Genomic DNA, 22,941 nt, shown 5'->3' with positions numbered 1-22,941 from the left:
AGCTAATGTTTCCAAAACTCTCTAGGTAGATTAACCTGATGTTTTGTACTGCAAATCCCATCAGTCCCAGGCAGCAAGTCCACTGATCAAAAATGGCAGAAATTGTAGGGCAAAACATCTGGAGAATTCCATATTGGGGAATGCCAATCTAGTCTAATTCTTCCAGGGAGAGGAGAGGAGAAAAAGAGAGAGTTAGTCATTATTGGTCCCCAGTGGTCCTTTCAAGGCTTTCCTCCTGAGCTCAGCAGCAAGAAAAACCATGTATTTGAATGGGCAGCAGATTCCTATTATGGCATCTGTATGTACTACATAAAGTGCATTGGCCAGAGGAGGCAGGAAGGGAATTAGTAGAGTACCAATCAACAAAACAAGGGTATTTCTGTTTCCTCAGTTTCTCAGCAGGAAGCAGCTAAATTCCCTAAACTGAAAAAGTAACCTGCACATGGCAATATACACAGCAGATAGCTGAAACTGGATGTAATCTCCCGGATAGACTATGTATCTTCAAAAAGTTTGTCTCTTGCCATAATTTCTGCAGGGCTTCTGAGAAGTTGGACAAACAAGGAAAATACAGTGTGAGTTGACTAAGAGGGATTGCACTGAAAGGTTGCAGTCTATCTTGGGAGTCTCTGTGGTAGCTATTGCCTAAAGATGCAACCAGGAGAATGTCCAGGTGGTTCCTTGGAAGAAACCGAGCCATCCATCCATCTACAACCAGCCTGTTTCACTACTGGTAGAGAATGAAGGCTTGCAGTGTTGTACAGTCATGCCATGAAAGCAGCTTGTACTCTGAGTTTGTCTTACAGAATTCCTATGAAGAAATTCTGAACATTTGATTGCCAGAAAAGATAAAAGGGGGGAGGTGTATTGGTTGCATCACAGTAGCTAATGCTCTGTCATTTGCTTAATGAAAGGGTAGAAGAAAGTGGGGAAAGATCCCTCCTGAGGGAGATTTGGAGTATTTTTTTTTAAACAGTGGAGCCCCAAGTTTCCCAAACCAGGAATCAATTAGAACGAACAAAGCCCTGTTCAGTACAAGATGGGTCAGATTATTATAAGTGCTAAGAATCACTGCATGCTCCTACTTTCAGTTATAGCATATGCCAATATTCTAATTAGAATTCAACTCATTCAATCAAAGGTTCAAACTGAGATTTTCAAAAAGAGGTGATAAGTTGAAGTGGAGATACAGTATATTGACTGATTGATAAAAGGCTTCTGTACCTTTATACCTAAATACCTCTTGGTTGCTTGAGAAATGCCTTTAGTCTCTGCTCTAGTCATTTTCTTGCATCCCTGTACTAGGCATATGTATTAAGTAAGTCCTTTTGAGTTCACTGGGACTTACTTACTAAAGGAAATAAGCAAAGGATTGTAACCCCAGAATATGCACTTTTCAACAGTGTTAACATACAGTATATGACCTGGCTGATATCAAAGCATAATGTGTACAGTACACATTGAATTAACACATAATTAATTACCTGATACTAGTTGTGAGTTATCTAGATGTAGACTTTTCCAAGGCATTAAAAACATGATCTTTAAATAATTGTACAAACATAGATCCAATCCAAAGAATTAAGCTCCTCTCAAGCATGTTCGCCAGTTGGCAAAAAACTGGAGAGGAGCTGCTCTTTGCAGGCCCTAAGGAAAGAACTCTCTGCCCCAAGAGGCTGGGACTTCTTCTTCTATTTGTGTCTTCCTCTGTGAAGTCAGCTTCTAAAACATTCCTACTTAAATACCACTTTCTTTTAATTTTAGAGTCTTCATCTAAATTGGCTCTTGTCTTTTTCCTCCTGATAGTGTACTATTTTTCATCTGACAATCTTATGCTAATTGTGTTAGTTTTTCATCATATATAATGTATATAATGTCTTAGCCACTTTGAGCAACATTTTTTATGGGGAAGGGCAGGATATACACTGTTGTGTACATCAAATGCAAACAATCGAGAATGTACACTTGTAATGGGGTGTACGTAACCCATGGAAAGTGGTGGGCTGGGTACAGTTGGCTCCTATCAGGGGACTCTCAACCTTCCCCCACAACCCTACTGTTATCTACTCATAACTCATAGGAAGAACTGCCTCCGTAATGCTGCTGCCAACTCTTTCCCCATAGAAATCCCTCTCTGCCCTGTTTACTCAGAAGGAGGCAAGTGGCAATCCTCTTTCCATCAGTATCTTGGAAAATGTAGCTGGGAGGGAGTAAATGTGTGCTAAAGGCTAGTTCTCCTTTCCCCCTCCCAGGTGAAAGCTACTGATTCATTAAGCATTCAAGTCTTGATTACACTTATCAGGACTAAAGAACTAGAAGGAAGTTGAAAGGCAGAAAAGAAGGAAGAAAAGGAAGAGATGAATAATGGTTTTGGAAGAGGTTGATTTCATCCTCCACTCCCACACCAGAATCTTTCATACACACACCCAAAACGAAATTCCCCAGCTCCAATCACAGTCCATAAAATAAGATATCCTAATCTGCATCTTAACTTCACTAGTCCTGCAGCGTCCTGCTGAATAATTCCTTGATTTCCAACTTGGAGCTCTCTCTATCTCTTCTTACCTGACTTTCAGCCACCTTAAGGGACTCGGTCTGATGGGAAGGAAAGTGAAAGGCAAAAGCAAACTGGAGCTAGCCGTCTCTTTTTTGAAAAGCTCCCCTGAAATGGGAGCCTTCCCACTCCTGATTGAGTTTTTTTAGAGGTTTATTTTTGGGGATTTCAGATGTCTCTATGGCTTTATTTGGATTGACATGTGTAGATTTCCCTTTAACTTTTTCAGTGTCTGAATCTCTTGCTATGGAATTCCCCCGTCCCCAACATCACTACAGCATTAATGATGAACACAGGTCCGATCTGATGGAACAACATTAATGTTACATAGCACAGCATGGCTTTTGGTAATGGCACAGCCATTATAATCAGTGCAATTTACTCATTTACGAATGTGTTTACAGCCTTCATTACTCATCTTTTGTCATTTAAAATATGCAAATACACACTCCCTGAAAGAGTAGGTCTATGACGTGGGTGCCCTCTTGGACTTGCATTGGGTGCTGGTAGAAGCCAAGGACAGAGGAGCTTCACCCAGCTTTGGCTGGTATGCCCATTAGCAGCCCTACCCAGTGCGAGAGGACCTGGTAGCCATAACGCATGCCTCATCAGCACCAAAATAAACCACTGCAGTGTTCTCTACACGGGGGTCCCTTTGAAGACCACTCCGAAAGTGTAATTGGTGCAGAACGCAGCTGCCTGTGTGCTGGCAAGCCAGACCTTCTGCAGCCATCGCTCATCCACACTGCAGGCACTGCACTGGCTTCCAGGAGGTTTCTGTGTCCAATAAAAGTACCGGCTTGACCCTTGAAAGCCTTCATACATTCAGTTGAGACACGTGACAACTGAACAAAGGTTAAATAATGTTCTGCTGCTAGAATTGGTTTGTTTGTGTACCACTGAAAAAAGAATAAATAACGTTATGCTGCTGGAGAAGTTTATAATCCCAATGCTGAGCCTTTATTATCATTTCTTAGGATCAGGCCATTTAAAAAGTGCAGATTAATTGCTTAGAGAAGCAGAACCAAGTTAATTATGTCTGTCGTTTATTAGATGTAGCTGACTTTAGTTGCCTAAGAAATGCCTCTGTTTTCAAGTTATCTCGTCTTTTGCCAATTTCTTGTGTGGCGGCAATGTCCTGAGCAGGAATGCCATTCAAGGTGGGTGAGATGAGAAGGAAGTAGTGATGGAGGTGGGGAAATCACATTTGTTTCCTTTGCATTTTAAAGTGAGATTACTTAATTTTGCCTTTTCAAGGAATTTGCACTTCCCTGAATTTTGCAATGCAATTCTCCACTCAAAAAACAATGTGTAAAAAGATCATAAGAATCATAACAAGTCCAACACCCTGCTCAATATAGTTTGAAAGACATAGAAAAAGTGTATGTATTACTGAAGCAAATGTAGATGTTATATTTAATAAAACTATTAGCAAAAATGTGCATATTAAGCTATCTTGAATGCAAGATAGCAAGAAAAATGTGCATGAAAATGCAAGTGAATTTTCAAGTCAAAGATTATATATAAAACTTAACTGAAAGTGAGATAAACTAGCTTTTGCAAAAATGAGAACCTGAAAGAAACTCTGCTTCAGGCCACATTTTATTACTTCACAGGAGTGCTTGTGTTTTTTATTATTTCATTGGTTCTTTATCCTTAGGGACTTGTCATAAACAGTTGAATGGAGCCATTTTTGCTTTAAAGGGTGCTTGACCTCTGAAATTATGACACTCACTGGGTTGGATCCACATTTCTCTGTAGACTGAGTTTCTTCTGCAGGTGGAGGATCATTTTCAGTTGTTTTTCCTCCACTTTGCACATCCTTTGGCCTTCTGAAAATCTGCATTGGGCTTGCCTTTTGAACGGCACTAGAGATGGTACTGGAGACTAAAGGAGGAAAGAGTTATTGGGGGAAAGCATCACAATTCACAATCCAGGAGCCGGGGGGCGGGGAGGGCTTTTCATTCTTAGAGAGGCCTTCAGGATCCAAAGTCAGAACTCTGTTGTCACAACAAATATACAAAAAAAAGTTTATTTTTTTAAAAAGGTAATCTTGAATACGCTCAACCAATAGAAATCTAGTAGAGTATCTTGTTTCTTGTCTCCTGAGCTTAGCAATGGCACTCCTGACCATGAGACCTTAAATTGTGCAACTTTTATATGATAATTGTTTTTTGTTCTTTCGCAGCACAAGCCTTATCCGTGTAAAGTCATTTCTTAACTCATAGCTTCACTTCGGTGAAGTGGTATTCTCATGTCAAATATAAAAATCACCCATATTTTGCTTGTCAGTACTGGAGGAATAGAATTAATATTTTGGTTATGAATCTTTAAATGGCTGCACAGAACTTTATTGTGCTGAAGTGGAACAAAAACTTAAGATTTAAACATTGGAATTACATTGTTTTATTTAATTAACATGCATTTAGATGCATTATGTGAATATATTAATGTAACAAATTCTTTTAAAGTGGCAGATAGATGTAAAATCCCATTTATTCTATTTGGGTCGCATCCTGAAGAGCATTTCCTCTTCTCAGCTATTTTGTACTTAAATTGAGCTCTCCTTCATAATACACAGGTGATATAGAGAAGAAAGAATGAGGCACAAGGTTCAAATCATGCAGCTATTGTTTGAGATAGAATTGTCATCCATCTCTCTTAGGCTCAGGAATATAGCTCTTCCTTTGGACAGTCTCCAGTGATCTTCTAGAACAGTGTTTCTCAGCAACTTTAAGATGTGTGGACTTCAACTCCCAGAATTCTGTCTGGGGAATTCTGGGAGTTGGAGTCCACACATCTTAAAGTGGCTAAGGTTGAGAAACACTGTTCTAGAACTTTGAGTATCAATAAAGGCAAACCACAGGTAGAAGAGTGGAAAGGGTTTTCAGCTGCCCCCAAAACTCCACAACCAGTGGCAAGTATACCTTTTAACAGGACAAATACAAATATGATAAAAGGTAGGGGAAGACTGGTGGGAACCTCTTTTTGACTCTGCCAGGTTTCAGAGACATTGAAGGGTTGTCATCAGAGCTGAATTAATCGTTTTCATAATCATAGAAGGCAGAGGGGGGTGAACTGTTCTTCCCTTGAAGCAGACCTAACAAAATAGTTCATGTGAGGCTACCGTTAGCAATCAAAGGGCAGTTAGCAGCATCAAAGGACTGCTTGGGTCAAGGTTGGAGCAAAGGAGGGAAGAACCAGATTCCTCAATGCCACCTGCTGCTCTTCCATTAATCAGCAGCCACCTCCACTACCAGCAAAAATATTCTTTGCTTCTTTTTTTTTTTAATCATGTTCATTAAAAGCAGAGACGTTTAATCTACATCAAGCTTGGTCCTTAGCAGCAAATAACAGATGTCCTACTGCTTCCATAAACCTCCAAATTAAGCAAGGTCAAATCTGTGCCTTCCCCCCATCTGTTCATTTTTCCTACAGCAGGGATCCCCAACCCCAAAAGGAAGCTTTTTCTGGGCCCAGCCTGAATCCATGCTTCCCTCACGATTACCTGACCAGGGCAGGAGGAGGATTTCCCCAGGAGCCAATGCAAGAGTCAACCACCTCTTTTGCCATTTATGAAGAACTGCATCAGCATCATCAGTCAGTTTCCCTTGATAAGGCTAGAGGATTCTTTCTTCCAGCACAAGCTGGCTCCATGTCTTTGAGTCAGTGAAACATTCATCTTTTTCGTCCTACTCCCTTCACATGAATCATTATTCATCCCACTCCCCTCACATGGTACCCAGTAAGGCATAGCCTCCTCTCTTTCCAAGGTATTTATGGACCACAGGCCTCCCATCTCAGCATGACCAGAACTCCTGCACACACCCCCTCCAAAAGACAGGCCTGTCTCCAGTGACATATCAAATTAAGAATCCAACTCTGGACACATTTACTTTCTAGTGACAAATAGTGTGTAGATGGAGATCTAATCCCAATGGTTTTGATTCAGCTAGCTAAATGAAAGAACATCATGTGACTGCAGCCTATATCAACCTAGAATGTCCTTACCCATAACTGTGCTGCCAATCAAATTTCTGATTATATTTTGATCTCCATTGTATTACAGATCTTGTGCCAGTTTATTTGGCACCTGATTGAGCAAGGAGATGATATTCCCAAACTGTAGGTCAAGCAGCTTGATTGTACTAAACTTTTACATTATCTTCATCAGGTCCTAAAGGGGTTTCCAGAATGTTTACAAGCTGATATCTGTCTTCACCTCAACCAAAGTTTGCTTCAAAACTGCAAAGCTTTCCAGGGGGCCAGTAAAGGGTGTCTGCGGGCATTGGCTATGAAGTTTAAGACTACTCATGCACCTCCTGGGGACACACTAGTCCACTGTGGTGATGTTCTGACTGCACTTTACTTCCTTTCCCGAGGCTCCATTGAAATTCTCAAGAATGACATGGTTGTAGCAATTCTTGGTAAGCTTTGAAAAGTACCACAAAATCTGGAAATGTTTAATGGTTTGCTCAGTAATAATTCCTTTTTAAGAGCAGAATCGGCATTGTATATTAGAATGAATGAAAAGAGAATATGTACCAGTATCATACTGAATGCAACGTGAACCCTTTTTTTTAAAATAAAAGGTAAATTATTTATTTATTTTATTTATTGTTAAACTTGTATGCCGCCCATCTCCCCCAACGGGTGAAATTATGCAAAGTTTAGAGAGAAAGAATATGTTATCAAGCAGTTAAATCAAACCTACTTGTATAATGGTTTTGACTCCCAGAAAAGCAACTACTAAAACTTGACAAAATAGGATTAAGCTCGAATTACACTAGGATCAGATGTACATTACTACTATGCTAGTTGAAAAATATGTGTCCACTGTATAGGTATGTCCTCTGTATGTCTACAGAACTACAGAATACAGAAAAGGCATAACAATGATGTAACTTCAGTGCTCATCCTTTAGGGATTGCCAGCAATTACTGCCATAAACTGCCCACACGTGGAGGAGTCTGATGAATGCATGATGGCAGAAACATATTCCCAGCACACATCTTGACTTCAGAACTCTAACCATCCCTACTGTCAAGAGTTTGATTCATCACAAAGTTTTACAAGGATCTTTTATGAGGATTATAAATACTCCAAGATCATTAACTAGAAAAAAATAATGGAAAAAGAAGAAATTAGAATCAGCTGAAATCTGATGCATAATTGCAGCTTTACCTCCAGAGCTAAAAGTCCATGAATTCTGTTTAGGCAATAACCACCATCTTGGGAAAATGGCAGCCATTAAGTAAACATGGGGGAAACCAAATCACATTGGATTTGGTTATTCTATTGAACCCGTATTGATTCATTAGTGAGGTTTCCAGAAAGGAAGCTTTTAAAAAAAAAAAAAAAAAAGGAAAGTAAATAAACATTATTTTTAGATATTTGTGTCTTTTTTTTTTAAATCTTTCTGGGAGGACAAATTTGAATTCTTGTAATTACTGTATTATTCTTTTCCATTACTGTCACAGGCAAAAATGACATTTTTGGAGAGATGGTCCATCTTTATGCAAAACCAGGAAAGTCAAATGCAGATGTGAGAGCACTAACCTACTGTGACTTGCATAAAATCCAACGAGAAGACTTATTAGAAGTTTTGGATATGTATCCTGAATTTTCAGACCTGTTTCTCACCAATTTAGAGCTCACTTTCAACTTGAGACATGAAAATCTAAAAGTATGTGAATTACAATGTTTGACTATCCTTTCATGTCTGAATAATAATGATTTTTAGCTTAATGAATTTAAGGCAAAAAAAAAATCAACAAATGGTCTAGAAAGATAAATACTGTATTAGCAAAGGAAAAAACTGCTGACATTCTCCCCTTTTGCATTGCTTATTCATTTTCATGGTGAGTGACTAAAGCATGAAGAACATACTGCTTGATCAAACATACATAGATACACACGCAAATGCTTTTTTAAACAAACAGCAATTAGATATTAATATCCAGCAGAGAAAGGAACAGCAATTATATGACATTTTTAGAAATGAAGCACATAATAGATAAATAAGATTAGCCATGGCTCAATTTTTTGAAATAATGCATCCATAATCTGAAATTCAGTCTCAGTAAAGACAATGACGTGCACTCGCTCTCTCTCTCTCTCTCTCTCTCTCTCTCTCTCTATATATTTATATATATATATATAGTAATAGCTCTAGATTACTACCTAAATTATCCTGCTAACCACATTTTTCTCATTGCCTGCAGTTTCTGCTTCATATTAGAATATATGAAAATACATTTCTTTTTCTTCTTTTCTGTTTCCATCATATCAATTCCTAGTCCCAATCCAGGCAGGGATGGCTAGCCATGCAGCATAGTAACTTAACTGTTTCAGGCAGCCAAATTTGGGTTACAATAAATAGCAAAGCGTTATTGTTGTTTAGCACTGTTTGGATGTTCTTCCTTAGGCACCCACAATTTAAACCATTTCTGCTCAAATGTAATGGCTTTCTCTTGCTCTCCTGCCATCTGCACCTTTATCAGCCTTTGGAGTCTCACATGGTTGGATAGAACCTCTTGGGTTGTTCCTCTCCTGAATTGTTCATCTGAACATTCCATCGTATCACCGTTTTCCAACTTTTTCCTGTGCTTGTTGAAAACAGAAGAAAAAGAAAGGCTAACAGTCAGCATTATTGTTAATGCCCGTTGTTAATCAATGAAGTCAGAAAGCAAAAGAAAAGCTGCCTATACTTCCCACTTCCACCTGTGACTAGCTGCTGAGGAAAACCCCACCTTAGGCCCTGTATCCAGTTCTGGGCATCACATTTAAGCAGAATTCAGAGGAATTGGAATAGGAGAAAGGTAGTGAAGACAATTAGGGGACTAGAAACTAAGACCTTTGAAGAGAAATTGAAGGAGCTTGAAGTGTTTAGCTATGAAAAGAGCCAACTGAGAGGAGATTTGATAGTAAAGGTAGTCCTCAACTTACGACCACAATTGGGACTGGAACTTCCATCGCTAAGTGATGCAGTTGTTAAGTGAGTCATGCCCAATTTTACAACCTCTTTTGCTGTGGTCGTTAAGTGAATCACATCGTTAAATGATTCCTGCTTTCCCCCATTGACTTTGCTTGTCAGAAGCCCCCTGGGAAGGTCACAAATGGTGATGACATGACCCCAGGACGCTTCAACCATTGTAAATACATGCCAAGCATCCAAATGTTGATCACATGACTGTGGGGATGTTGCAACATTGTAAGTGTGAGGACCAGTCGTAAGTCATTTTTTTCAGTGCCATTGTAACTTCAAACAGTTCTTAAAGGAACAGTCGTAAGTCGAGGACTACCTGTACTCTTCAAATACTTGAAAGATATCACATAGAAGATCAAGACCTGTTCTTTCTCATTTCAGTATGCAGGATGCAGGAACATTTAGTTGACGTTACAAAAAAGCAGATTCCAAAAGGAGGTTAGAAAATGGTACCTAGCAGTCAGAGCAATCTGACGATAAAACCAGTGGCCCAGGACAAGGGTAAGCTCCCCTTCATTGGATGTGGTCAAGCAGATGCTAGTCAGCCATCTATTGGGGACACTTCTTGTACACTATATGGGTGGTTCTTGAGGACTGAAAAGGCCCCTTCCAACTCTACAGATCACAGAAGGATTCTAGGGAAGGAAAAGGTACCTAACTTTCCCTTTTATCCCCAAACAAGGGGAAGAGTAGAAAGAATTGTAAGCTTTATGTCAATCCAAAAAGAAAGGATGAATTGACAATATGAATGCAAATGATATGATGAATGAAGGTCTCATAAGGTGAGCATTAAATTATATAACTTTTTAAAACCCATTACAGAGGAGCACTTAACTAGATACCTTCACCTAGTTAAATCTCTACAGTAACAGGGCAACATTAAAATTTTAATTAAATGGCTGACAAAAGAGTTAGGTTAAACAAAAGTTCAATGACCACTTTGTAAATCAACTTTCTCTAATATCTTTAGACAAAATTTCCTAGAATTCTCAGCAGTGGCCATACTGGCTAGGGAATTTTAGAAGTCCATGCATCTACAGCAGCGTCGCTCAAACTTGGCAACTTTAAGATGTGTGGATGCTGGCTGGAGAATTCTGGGAGTTGAAGTCTGCACATCTTAAAAGTTGCCAAGTTTGAGCAACACTGTTCTAGAGGATATCCACATTAGGGAAAAGTGCTGTAAATGGTCATCTGTATTTTACTGAGCAATGGATTTATTAAATAAATTTCTCCAGGTAATGGTTATTTAGGGAGCCAGTTTGGTGTAGTGGTTTAAGGCATCAAGCTAAAAACCGGGAGACCGAGAGTTCTAGTCCTGCCTTAGGTACAAAGCCAACAGGTGACTTTGGGCCAGTCCCTCTCTCTCAGCCCTAGGAAGGAGCAGGCAAGGGCAAACCACTTCCAAAATCTTGCCAAGAAAACTGCAGGGACTAGTCCAGGCAGTCACCAGGAGTCAAAACCTGGCTCAAAAGCACACACACACAAAAAAGGTTATTTACCATTTAGAAAGACTGACTTGCAGTTACCAAATGACCCAATCTAGTTTGGGACATACCATTCAAGTGAAGATTTGGATGCTTGTCTATAAAAGATAGGTCATAAGCAAACAAAGCTAGTGTGTCAAGGGAGAAATATAGAACTTTCACCCTAAAATGCTTGGTTTTGTATCTGTAGGAATGTATAGTACGGGACTGAGCACTGAAACCATCTGTGACACTCTGCTTGCGGCCTGTTATCAGTAAACATACTCCAGATAGGTTACTTTAATTTTTCTCTAACAGCTTTTGTCTACATCTTTCCTGTGTTGAGGGGAAATACGTCGGCAGCCTTTTGCTTTCTACCTAATATCCTGTGGGGGTTGGGTTGGTTTGGTTTGGTTTGGTTTGGTTTGGTTTGGTTTGGTTTGGTTTGGTTTGGTTTGGTTTGGTTTGCGAAAAATGACTGTGTGTGTCTCACAAATTCTTCAAAAAGAGCAGAAATAAATATTAGAATAAAGGGCAACCAAAGTAAAAGCTGCTTTTTCAGCTATGAAAGTCATATCTCCATTTGGCTCAGTGATAGAAGGAAGAATTAGAGAGATAAAACAAAAGAGCATATAATTTGCCTGCTTTATTGTTATCTAGATCAACTTTTATTACTGTTATTGTGTAATTAAACATCATAGCTAATTATAATCTACTATTACATTACTGCCTGAAGTAATAAACATTCCATAAGGGTTGTTTTCAATTTTTTCTTCACTAGCTTGTTTCTGAGAACATGCTATTTAAAAAAGAATAAACAGCTCAGAGAACAAGATGTAAAGGGGACTTTAATTAACATTCCAGTGCTTCTATTAACATGCTTTTTTTTAAAGATACATCTCCTCTTCAACATCACCCACACATCTAATATCAATTGTGAGCCTTACTCAGAAAAGGAATTGCTACTGTTGTTGTTCGCCTATGCACAAAATTTTATGTGTTGGAATGTCCCACTCTTCCCAGCAGAAGTAGGAGAAAGACCTTTCTGCCATATCTCTGCACCCTCTGCACCCCATCCTTCTGTGGGGGCTGGGGAAGCCTGACCCTCCAACAGTTTACAACTGCACTGAGGGCAACGAAAAAGGTTACTTTCCTTCCCTACTTTCTAGGATCAATAGCTCTCCATGGTTCAAAAGCTTTCTGTGAATAGAAGGAACCCTTCCAACTATGGACAATAGAAGCTTGCATCCATCTCAAAGTAAACTAGTGAACAGTTTTATAAAATAAAGTCAAATGTCTCTGATCTATCCTATGTGGATGTCTCTCTTTTCAAGGCTGATCTCACAATAAGACGACAGACAACAAATGATTCAGATGGTGACAACAGTAAACTCCGAAGAAGGAAATTGTCTTTTGAAAGTGACATAGATAAAGGTAAGGATGCCTTTATATACTAAATGATTTTTTTTTAAAGGATAATCACATAAACATATATCCTCAGTTTGTCTAAGATTGGTGATGGTCATAATGTGCTCGAACTTCTCAGTACACAGATGGGGCCAATATCTTTCTATCTGGCAAAATGCCTATCTGACTTGCATTTTTTTACTGCATTTCCATACACATTTACGTGGGAATAACTTCCATTGGATTCAATAGTGGTTATTGCTAAGTAGACATTAAGCATGATTTCAAGGTTTATGAAATTAAACAATTAGACCTTTCTCCTTATTGCACTATAATTCTAATTTGATGTCCTTCTGAACTGTTGATACAGTATAAAATATGCTTTCCAAGTTACTTGCATCCTACACAAGAAAGCTTTTAGCTCAGTATCTTATTGTTGAGAAGTACTATGTTATTTTTTCATCAAAGGGCCTCTCTAAAGCATGAAGCCAAAAGAGACAACAAAGCTGTCGAGAAAATGCCTTCATGAAATATTTAAACTGCTCTTCACCCACATTCAGAAATTGTTGACAGAGATTACATCCCTGGGTGACCTTCAATTTTTACTCATATATATATATATACACACACACACAGTATATTTAAAAAAACATGCTGAAAAAAGAAAAAGTAACTTTCCAGCCTATATCCATCATGAATTTTTAATAGAAATTTTTCAGGGTGCCAGATGAATTACTTTTATGACTTCACTCCTCCAAGTGCTACACCCCTGCTGATCTACGAAGAGCAGTGGAGGTTAGCAAAAATTAACTCTTTGGTTTGGATCCAGACTTGCCGATCTGTAAATGGAAAGACACATTTCATTTGTAAGAAATACAAGATCCAGTGAAGATTCTGTTAGAACAGGGATCCAAGGCAAATTATCTCCAATATTCTTTGGGGTGATCCTTAACTTCCCTTTCAGAGAGCACATAAATAAATACCAACATTGTTCTTGCTCTCTCTGCTTCCAGGAAGTTCAGTCTCATATGTTTTGCTATTCTCATGTTGGTTTTTGTCCATTATGCCATGAACAAAATGAAGTATTACACTTCTGTGCAACCTTTCATCATTTTAAATCATATCAGAATGGGGTACAACATAATACGACCGGGTGCTGGTTTTGACCTATAAAGCCCTTTATGGTTTGATACTCAGATACCTGCAGGACTGCCTGCTCCAGTCACTATTGGCCTGATTAGATCAACCAGAAGAAACTGAGGCACATCCTACACTTTCAGGAGGTTTGGGGGGGCTGAGACAAGGCAGCGTTGTATAACAGCCTTTTTGGGAAGGTCAGACTAGCTCCCCCTTTGCTGTAAATTCTTGAAGACTGAGTTGTTCCGGAGAGCTTTTCCCTGATTTGTTGTTGCCATCTCAACTCTTTTTTTAATCTTTATTCCTATCTTATTTTGTGTGGTTTTAGCTTTGTATGGTTGTATTAATGTTGTTTTTATCTTTCTGCTGTGGATGTTTTAATTTGTAGCTTTTCTGCGTAAGCCACTGAGTCTTTTCAATTATGGCAGCATAGAATTAAATCAATCAGTCAATCCAATACACGGGAACAAGAAAGCATACATTAAAACTCAAATATGCTTGGTTAAATAAAATGCTTGGTCCTTGAAAGATAGCACTCTTGACTTTGGAGAAAGGTCTTTGTCCAGGGGCACTCCCCCTTTCAAGTGATCTTTGTAATCCCAAGAGAGATTATTGATTTGCTCATTAATGTAGCCATCCAGTGAGAAGGCATACTTCTTTTTCTGGATAATCAGAAGTTTTCTTTTTTATTTGTTTGAAAAATGTATATTGCTGCCCATATTCCATAAAATAACCCTAGGTGGCTAACCATCAGATATAGAAATAATAAAATATACAAGGTTAAAAAACCTTTCATGCACCACCAACCCCCTAACACTATCCTCCCAAATCACAAATGCTGGGCACACCTCCCATCCTGGCCCAATGCCTGAGGGAAAAGCCAGGTCTTAACAGCCTTCTGGATGGTAGGGGACATCTGTATCTCAGATATTACCTAACATTATTCAGCCAGTCAGTCATTTTTAACTTTAGGATGGAACAGATCCTTGACCCAAGAGGCTTTTAAATCTTAAAAAATGACACAAAGGAGACCATCACCACCACCCCCCCAAAAAAAGGAATTAACCAGAAGGGAAGACTCTGTGATTGTTTCAATGAATAACATTCAGGTTTAGTTAGTTACAGCAGAGGTATGGGTTTTCCTTCAGGTTGTCCCTTTGAGATCCTTGTTAGGAGATCATTTTATTTCTTTTCACTATCAAAAGTTAAAGAGGGGTAATATCTCTTTGAAACCTTATCTTTTTTCTCACTAGTTTCTATAGCAACAGCTTCTACATTGGCTTCATACAAAATGTAGACAATGAACATAGCTCTTTCATCCTTTACCTCTAGTACCTCAACCACTTAATTTGCCAAGAATAAGGCAATTAATTCAGCACTGCAGGTTTGCTTCATAAAAAATGTTTGTTCAGCATTAAAGCAAGGGTGAAAAAAAAAATCTTAATCAAACTGCAGACTTCTTTCACAATAACAGAAATATTATTTCAGATGTTAGCAATAGTATATCTTCTCATATTTCATGTCCCCTTCATGTTGTTCTTCAGTCATTCTTTAACTTTTCACTAAAGCGATTTCGTTTGTTTGGGGAGCTTGATAATTTTTCCTGTGACTCAGATAACATCATTTTTTTTTTAATGTACCTTTCTATTCCTTGATATAAGACTTGAAGGACCAGGTTGTGGACAGATCATTCTGGAGAATATTTATGAGGTCACTAAAAGTTGACACCACCTTGATCAGTTCCTTCAAACATGGTTCTAGGGGGAGTGCTGAGTACTGGAGAATAGAAAGGAATAGAAAGGGGGGTTCAAAGAAGTGGTGAATTAGTGAGATGGCTTATTGCCTATAATAATAACTCTTTCTGCTACTCTGTTACTAGTAATCCCAATTGGTGCTCTTCTTCGTAGATTTTTTTTTTAATGGTTAGTTTTTATTATGTGTTTTTTATTGTACACTGCCCAGAGTCATGTTCTGTAAGATGGGTGGCTGTATAAATATGAGATATATATGTATGTATGTATGTATGTATGTATGTATGTATGTATGTATTGATAATCTCTAACACAATCCATATTAGGTCACCTTTGACTCGGATGGAGTAGGACTTATAATATTGAGATAACCATGAACCTGTCCTAAAATATTTTCTTCTAAACGTAATGTAGAATTGGTGCTTAAAAGTTGGGCAGATAAATAGGGAACCAATGGTAGCATTTTAAGTTTGCCAGTGCCATAGGGCCAAGCTGTAGATGGTCATCTACATGCTTAAACAATAACAGCAATGATAAAGTGGAAACAGGTATCCAAACCTGTCTTTAGGAAGCTAATTAAGGTAGACAGTTGTGCATTTCAGAGCAGAGAGTGCAATCATTTGCTATCCCACGCCTGCTGGCAATGATGAAGGAGGAAAATGAAGGTCAGGTATTGTCTTGATCACAAGATGACTGTGATAATCCGTTTCCAGCAGGGCTGGCCATGCTGTTAGGCAGAATGAGGCTGATCACTCAAGCAGCAAAATTGAGGAATCATGAAAGGTTGGAAATGGTTATTTATTAAATGAATGAATTACTATGTTTTTAGTGTCATGGATGGTAGAGGTCCTTGTAGCAATTACAATTTGGCTGGCTTTTGGAACAAACTATCCTGGATCATCCAGTTGCAGTTCTTGGAATTATTAGACAAAGAATGTCTATTAAACATGGGAATAAGCCTTGCAAGATCACAGATTTAAGCTATAACCACAATACTTTGTCCAGCTTCAGTCACCTGTTTTTTTCCTGTGAAGATTTAAGGGAATTTGTGGGGTAGAGAGTTCAGTGTAATTCACCCACTTCCCCAGTTCCATCTTCAGCTGCACACGGACTGACAAAATTAGCTACTGATTGCTAAACATGTTACAAAGTAGACATTTTAGTAAATAAGGGGGAAATGACTTGTTTATGATTAGGGGTATAAAAAACTGATTATAAATAATTTTAAGGCTGAAATCCTGTACATATTTACAAGGTTGATTATGTGGGTTTAGGAGTTGCAATATGTATATCGAATCATGTTATTTTAATTAGAGGAATTAGAGAAAGAGTAGATTGGGATTTATTGGGATTGATGCTGTGGATTGGGAATATTGTCTGTATTTGCATTAAACTTCTCCCTCTGGGTTCTGGATTCCATTATTCCTACACACTCTAACAATGGAGCCTTTTAAAATTAACATTATTGTGTATGAGGAGGTGGACAAAGATTCTGAGCCCAAAGAGGCCAAGAGAGAAAGTTCAGCCGAACACAATCTGCAATACTGTCCTGATTTCAGTCTGGACCTGTTTCTTTCTTCTAATTAAAATGGACAAGGCACTATTACCAAGCTACTATGGAAACTGAAAATAAGCCAATCTCTTTTTTTTTTTAAGTCATACATTTCTTTACTAGAAATATTTTGAAATGTTATTTTTTTTAAAAAAACAGAATGCATTAAATGCTGGGGGGGAAACAGTGAAGCATCCTGTATGCAAATCCACATTTGTTCTCATTTAATGTATTTATTTGTACTTACCATTTTTTAACAATCCAGCAATGCCCCTTGGGACTAGTGTAGAGATGAATTGCAGGATCTACTTGAGGAAATAGATGTAAATCCTAAAGCCATGTTCTGTAAAAAGACATTGAAGTAATATTATCCTCTGAATAGAACAAACTTGCTAAATGATATAATAATGTATTCCCTGCTTCCCCAAAGACAAGAATAAATAGCATATTATTGACTTTAGTAATTTCTTTTCTAACAGACTGTGACAAAGAAGATGAGAATTCTATGGACAACAGCAGGCATTGTCAGGCCACCGAGAAACATTATGTGGAAAAGAGAAGCAGGTCGTCATCTTTTGTGTCATCCACAGACGATGAGCAGAAACCCTTGTTTTCTGAGATGATAAGCTATCCACCTGGCCTAGGCAAGACTGCAGTGTTGGATTTTGAGGAAATAGTAAAGGCAACAGAAAGAATCCAAAGTGATCAACGAAGTCACTCTTGTAAAGGTAAACCCAGCAAAGTCTTTTGCCAAAGGTGTTCAGTTTTAAGAATTCATGGGAAATGGTTAGAGCAACCTGATTTGTAACCTTGTAATCAAACATCTCCTTGAAAATAGCTGTTGAGGTTAAATTTGTAACATTTTAGTAGTTAACTTCTTCAAGCCTGAGGCTGTTTCAACGGCTATTTTCTTCAAAAGAAAATGGCAGAATAGTCATCCTTAAGCTTACCATATCTGGGCTGCAAACTCCAGGGAGCCATTTGATGGCAGCAAAGAGCCAGTTTTCTTTATCTCTTTAATGCCCTCTAGTCATCATGCAGATCTTGGCAGCCTAGAGATATGCCAAAGGGGCAGAAATTGACCAAACACTATAGAGCAGGCAACAGAGGAGAGGAAAACCATCCTATCTTAATATAGCTGCCATATGAAAAAAAAAAAAACTTATTTGAACCAAGGCATAACCAGACTATTACCAGCTTTTCTGCCAGGGGATTATAGCTGAACCACATGAGATGAGAGATCATTGGGAACCATCTGCCCCACCTAGCCATAAAGTGCAATACTGAAATTGGAACATCCCATACAATACAGTCTCCAACGTTTCTGGTACTTCGTTGGTGAGCTTTGTTCAAAAAAACAAAAGATTAGACTAATGAATGATCTGATCGCAGAAGTCTCATGTCTTGTCTAATTTGGTGCTAAGTCTTCAGTTTCTGAAATTAGCCTGTTCCTGTGAAGTCTGAAATCCTGATTGCTCTCACCCAAATTAATGACAGCTGTATTGCTCCACCTGTTGGAAAAAAATCATGCTACAATTTCATACAATCTCATAAATTAGCTATTATGGATAGCTGAGTTTTGTTTGATTGCTCTAAAAGCATTGGGCTGCTGTTGTTTTAAGAAAGGATAAAGTTGAGTCATTAATAGCCATGATTTTTTTTTCACTCTGGGTTAATCGGGAGATGCTATGATATTGCAATTTATGTTTAAGGCACCATTCCAGATTACAGTATGAGCAAACGTTCTCTGCATAAGATCAGCATTTAATAGATTTTACCTAATTAATCAGAAGTATAAATCATCTCCTAACCATGTCACTGTGCCATCTTAATTGCCAGGGCTTTAAGATTGTTGATTAGGAATAATTGAAATGTATGAAGATATGCAAAACATCAAGAGTTCTAATACTGCAGTGTTACCAGCAATTTCTGCACATCACAATTGATATGTGTTTTGTTGATTTCTCTCCTTGCATGAATATGTCTGCATAAAGAACTTCAGTTTTAATCCCACATCACTTCACTCCATCAAATATCACAACGCACACAGAGACACATATCCAGACACACACGCACGTGTATGTGTATGCCAATAATGCCATTTATCCATGAATTCTTGGCTACTCAGACCTTTGTAAATGCTATTCATATATTTGCAATTTGGAAGCTCACCTTTTCCCTTTTGGCTGCTAGAAATATGTCTTGCAGCTATGGCAACACTTTCCAAGGCAACCTAGCAAAACAATATTCTCTGGGCTATATTTAGCCATTTTAAGGAGTGTTTATTTTCACTGTGATCGCACACAAACCCAAATAAATTTTCCTTCTTCTTTGCTTGGGGCATTTAAGAACTAATCTTTGCTCATTCTCTCTGTGTCTGCCTGTTTTTAATGATGTTCCAGCTAATCAGTAGTGTTCTTATTAATTAAATTAATTAATAAAATGTGGATGTTTTCTACAACATCTCTAAATGTATGGCTGTACAATGTAACTAAAGATATACGTGTACTGGTAAATATGATAATAATGGGTTTATCAATTTTTATTCCAATAGGTAAATAGTGATTGTGAAAATAGAGCCTATTGATGTGATGAGTTACAGTGAGTTACAGGGTCACTGTAACTCATTGTTAATATCCAGTGTAAGGAGTGATATTTGTATTACAGTCTGTATTTTCTGCTCTCAATGTAAAACTGTCTGCATTAATGTGAACTTGCCTGAACTCTCAGAACAGTTTCAGAGGCCTATGCAAAAGACCGCCAGAAAATGAATCAGACTGGTGAGCACATACCATAGGACCTTTTCAGTACTTTTATGGAATAAAAGCAAAAGCAAACATCGGAAATTACAGTCGGTGGAAAGGGCTGCAACTAAAGAGTATAGTTGAGTTTTGTTTGGGTAGTTTCAAAATTTCCTTCCTTGTATAGCTGCTTTTCTCCCTGCAAAGGGATTGATTCAGAGCAGGTAGAGGAAAAGCTATTATTCTCCATCTGTCTTTTGAGGCTGAAAATTGCATTGTCAGGCAACTGCTGTTTATCAAACACAAACCCAAGGAAAACGTAACAGTGAGTATCTGGCTATTTTTTCCCAGGTTTCCCCCAGTTAAGACACACAATGCTCCTGTTTCTTGCTAGGTCCATAAGTGCTTCTCCTGTAGTAATGTCAGCCCTACAAAGTAGACCAGACTAAGAAACCAATGCTATATAGGTCAGGACTGCTTTTATTATAACAGTTATAGTAACAGAAACTTGCAAGTCTGAATATGCTTCCCCCTCCCTCACTTTATCTTCGTATGAACTAGGGAGGGGCTTGTCTGAGATGTTTTCTCAAATTAGTTTCTTGGAACAGGCAGCTCTTCTTCCTGTCCTTCAAGGCCATTCCCTATGTCTTCTACTGGTAAATGTATTCAGAAGTTCTAGTAGCAGCAACATTGAGGACCTCAGGCTTGCTCAAGATTATATGGCTTTGTCCTAAACCTCTGAGGGTCTTCAGGCACTCTCGGCTCAGGTGCTTGAATCTTCAGCTGCTTTTTGCAGGGGCCTGCATACATCAACACTGTAGGAGAATGATCTGATCCAGCCTTCCACCTCCATTAGCCACTAATATGTGGATATTTAATCCCAAGCCAGTTAACTCTGGCTGTAGTTCTCTGTCATCCTTAATGAGCTCCAGCATCTATCTATCTCCATTAATAAACTTGTTACTCACTGAGATGTCTCGTGCCCAGAGATCATGAAAAAGCTTGTTCTCCTGTAACTGTAGTTCTTTGAGTGGTAGTCTGTGCATTCACACAATCCATCCACCTTCCCCACTTTAGGTGCCTACCATGGAAAGGAATCTGAGACTGCTGTGACAATCTCAAGCAACCAAAGGGAACAAGGCAGGAAACAAACCCAGGAGTATAAGGACTAGGGAATGCACTTCCCTCTTCAAAATTTGCTTCAGCTCTAGAAAGTTCTAACAGGGGCTTCTGCACAGGCAAATTAGCCTTATGTGTGAGTGTGCAGATGATCAATCAAATGACCACAGTAACAGATAAGCAACCTCTTCTTATTGCATGGATTAGAAATATAAGAAATAAACATAAATAATATCTGCATTAGGCTGATCCTTACTCTCAAACATTTTTTTGTCTGGCAGACATCAGGGACAGAAGAATCTGGGAGGAAGATCACAGCAGGAGCCACCAAGAATCATCATGTCCATCTGCATTACCTCATGTCACTTGGGGAATCTCTGAAACAGAAAGTGAAATCAACTATGGTGAAGTGGAGCAGAGGCTAGATCTGCTTCAAGGACAACTCAGCAGGTAACTAAAGAACATGAGGAAAAAAGCAAAGCTGGATTTTCAACAGTTTGATATTGACAGTAGTGTTGACACTGCTCTTTTTTCAGTAGCCCATGGAAACTGGATCCATGCCACTGAATAATATAACACTATTATTTAGTGTCAGAATGGGACTGAGGTTGAAGGTAGGAAGCATCCTCTGGTGTCTACCAGTAGTTCATGTAGTATTCATGCACACATTAGATTTGAACTGGGGACTTCTTACTTTATACTTTTATCCCATACCATGGAACCACCAGCACATAGCTTAATCTGGCCTGCCAAGTGTAGAGTTTTCCCAGCTAGTCAATCTACTATTCTCTGATCTACACACACACATACACACACATTTACTTTTCTTTGCTCTTTGAGCATCTATCATGCTTCATAATCAACCTTACCAAACCATAGTTTTTGAAAATGATGTGGTTGGTTGGTATTACCTTCCTGAACTTTTTTATGGAGTACATTTTAGGTCTCCATGGAATTCTTTTATTTGGAACAATAAAATTTCAAAAGCAAGCTGTCGGAAATATCTTTGGTGCACCTTGTAGCTCTTGATTTGTTTCCAGATCTATCAGTAAGGAGTCAAAACTTGTGTCCTAGTTAAATTTTCCTCTGTTGAAATCCCACTTTACCCAGATTCTTTGGGAATAAAAAATATCGTATCAACAGTGGTCTCACACATTAACTTCATCAAAACTAGGACACTGGAAAGCTGCTAGTTCAAGGAGTTTCTGAAAGACCTTGCACTAGAAAACAAAGTTTAGTTTATTTTTCTGAAGTGTTCTGGGCTGAGCCAAGGAAATATACCAAAGCAGTTCCATTTACTGAGGAATTAAATAAACATTTTTATGGAAACTAAGGACAGCTCCGTGACACAGTTGAGCCACCCCTTCTGTGATCTAACATTGTAGCGGAGATCCCTAATTGGAGTGTGATTTCAAATGTGAATACTTTCACTTTTTTCAAGCGTTCATAAATAAAGTTAAGGTTGTGGCAAATGCAGCTAGCAAAAGACAACATAGCAGATTTTCCAAGTTAACAGCAACACACTCAAAAGTTTGCAGAAACTTGTTAGGGAAATCCAGGGAGTAAGTCAAAATGTTACAATAAATGAAATTAAATCATTTTGCCACACAGATTGACAGGGTTATTGAGGATGAAAACCAATTGACTAGAATAAATTCAATGTGAATTTTTGGCACTATAAAATGACAGTGAACCCAAGTTAGAGTATAGCAACATGATTATGAGTGTACAACAATTACATCTGTTTAGTGGATTAAAAAAAAAACTTCAAAGGAAAGAAACCACAGGCATATCAGGAGAGGACAGGGTGGGAAGGAATGGCTAGCAAACATTCCTGTCAGCATAAATAAGAGTGAAATTTGTTCACCCTGCCACTTTGCTGTTATACCTACTCATCACTGGAATATCCCCTTCAACATCTTACCAAGGGGAATTCAACTCTTGAGCTGAAAAATATTGTCCACCTTTCCCATGCAGTATATTAAGTACAATCAGATCAATCATATTATTAATATTATTTCAGTTGTAATTTTATTGTTAAAAGCTGCCCTGAGTGCCATGAGGCAGTAGAGCAGAATAGAAATCATGTATTTATTTAATCAATTTATATGGCACCCAATGTACAGATTGCGACTTTGAGTGGTATCATCGTATTAAAAGCCAGATAAAAACAACACAAAAGAAAATATGAGGTAACAAAGACCAGCCCACAATCAGTTCAGTTTCAAA

The 22,941-nt window shown here is 38.4% G+C and overlaps 1 protein-coding gene across 7 annotated transcripts in view; it reads left to right on the top strand.

Annotated features, from left to right (window-relative positions):
- KCNH7 (potassium voltage-gated channel subfamily H member 7) overlaps window positions 1–22,941 on the top strand; it is a 363,576-nt gene that overhangs the window by 314,794 nt on the left and 25,841 nt on the right. For 6 of the 7 annotated variants that reach the window (XM_088146655.1, XM_088146653.1, XM_088146654.1 and 3 more), the window contains 5 exons: window positions 6,729–6,981; window positions 8,035–8,240; window positions 12,340–12,439; window positions 17,332–17,580; window positions 20,994–21,162. In XM_088146655.1, coding sequence (XP_088002781.1) covers window positions 6,729–6,981; window positions 8,035–8,240; window positions 12,340–12,439; window positions 17,332–17,580; window positions 20,994–21,162 — 977 coding nt within the window. The remainder of the gene's footprint in view (window positions 1–6,728; window positions 6,982–8,034; window positions 8,241–12,339; window positions 12,440–17,331; window positions 17,581–20,993; window positions 21,163–22,941) is intronic. The other variant, XM_088146656.1, reaches the window with a different exon arrangement.

This window comes from Python bivittatus, unplaced genomic scaffold (assembly GCF_059951505.1).
Source record: "Python bivittatus isolate LINGU-HERP-01145 unplaced genomic scaffold, Pbiv_v1 ctg000480_np1212, whole genome shotgun sequence".
Classification (NCBI taxonomy): Eukaryota; Metazoa; Chordata; class Lepidosauria; order Squamata; family Pythonidae; genus Python; species Python bivittatus.
Note: the sequence above shows the minus strand (reverse complement) of the source record. Positions and strands in the feature narration are given on the sequence as shown.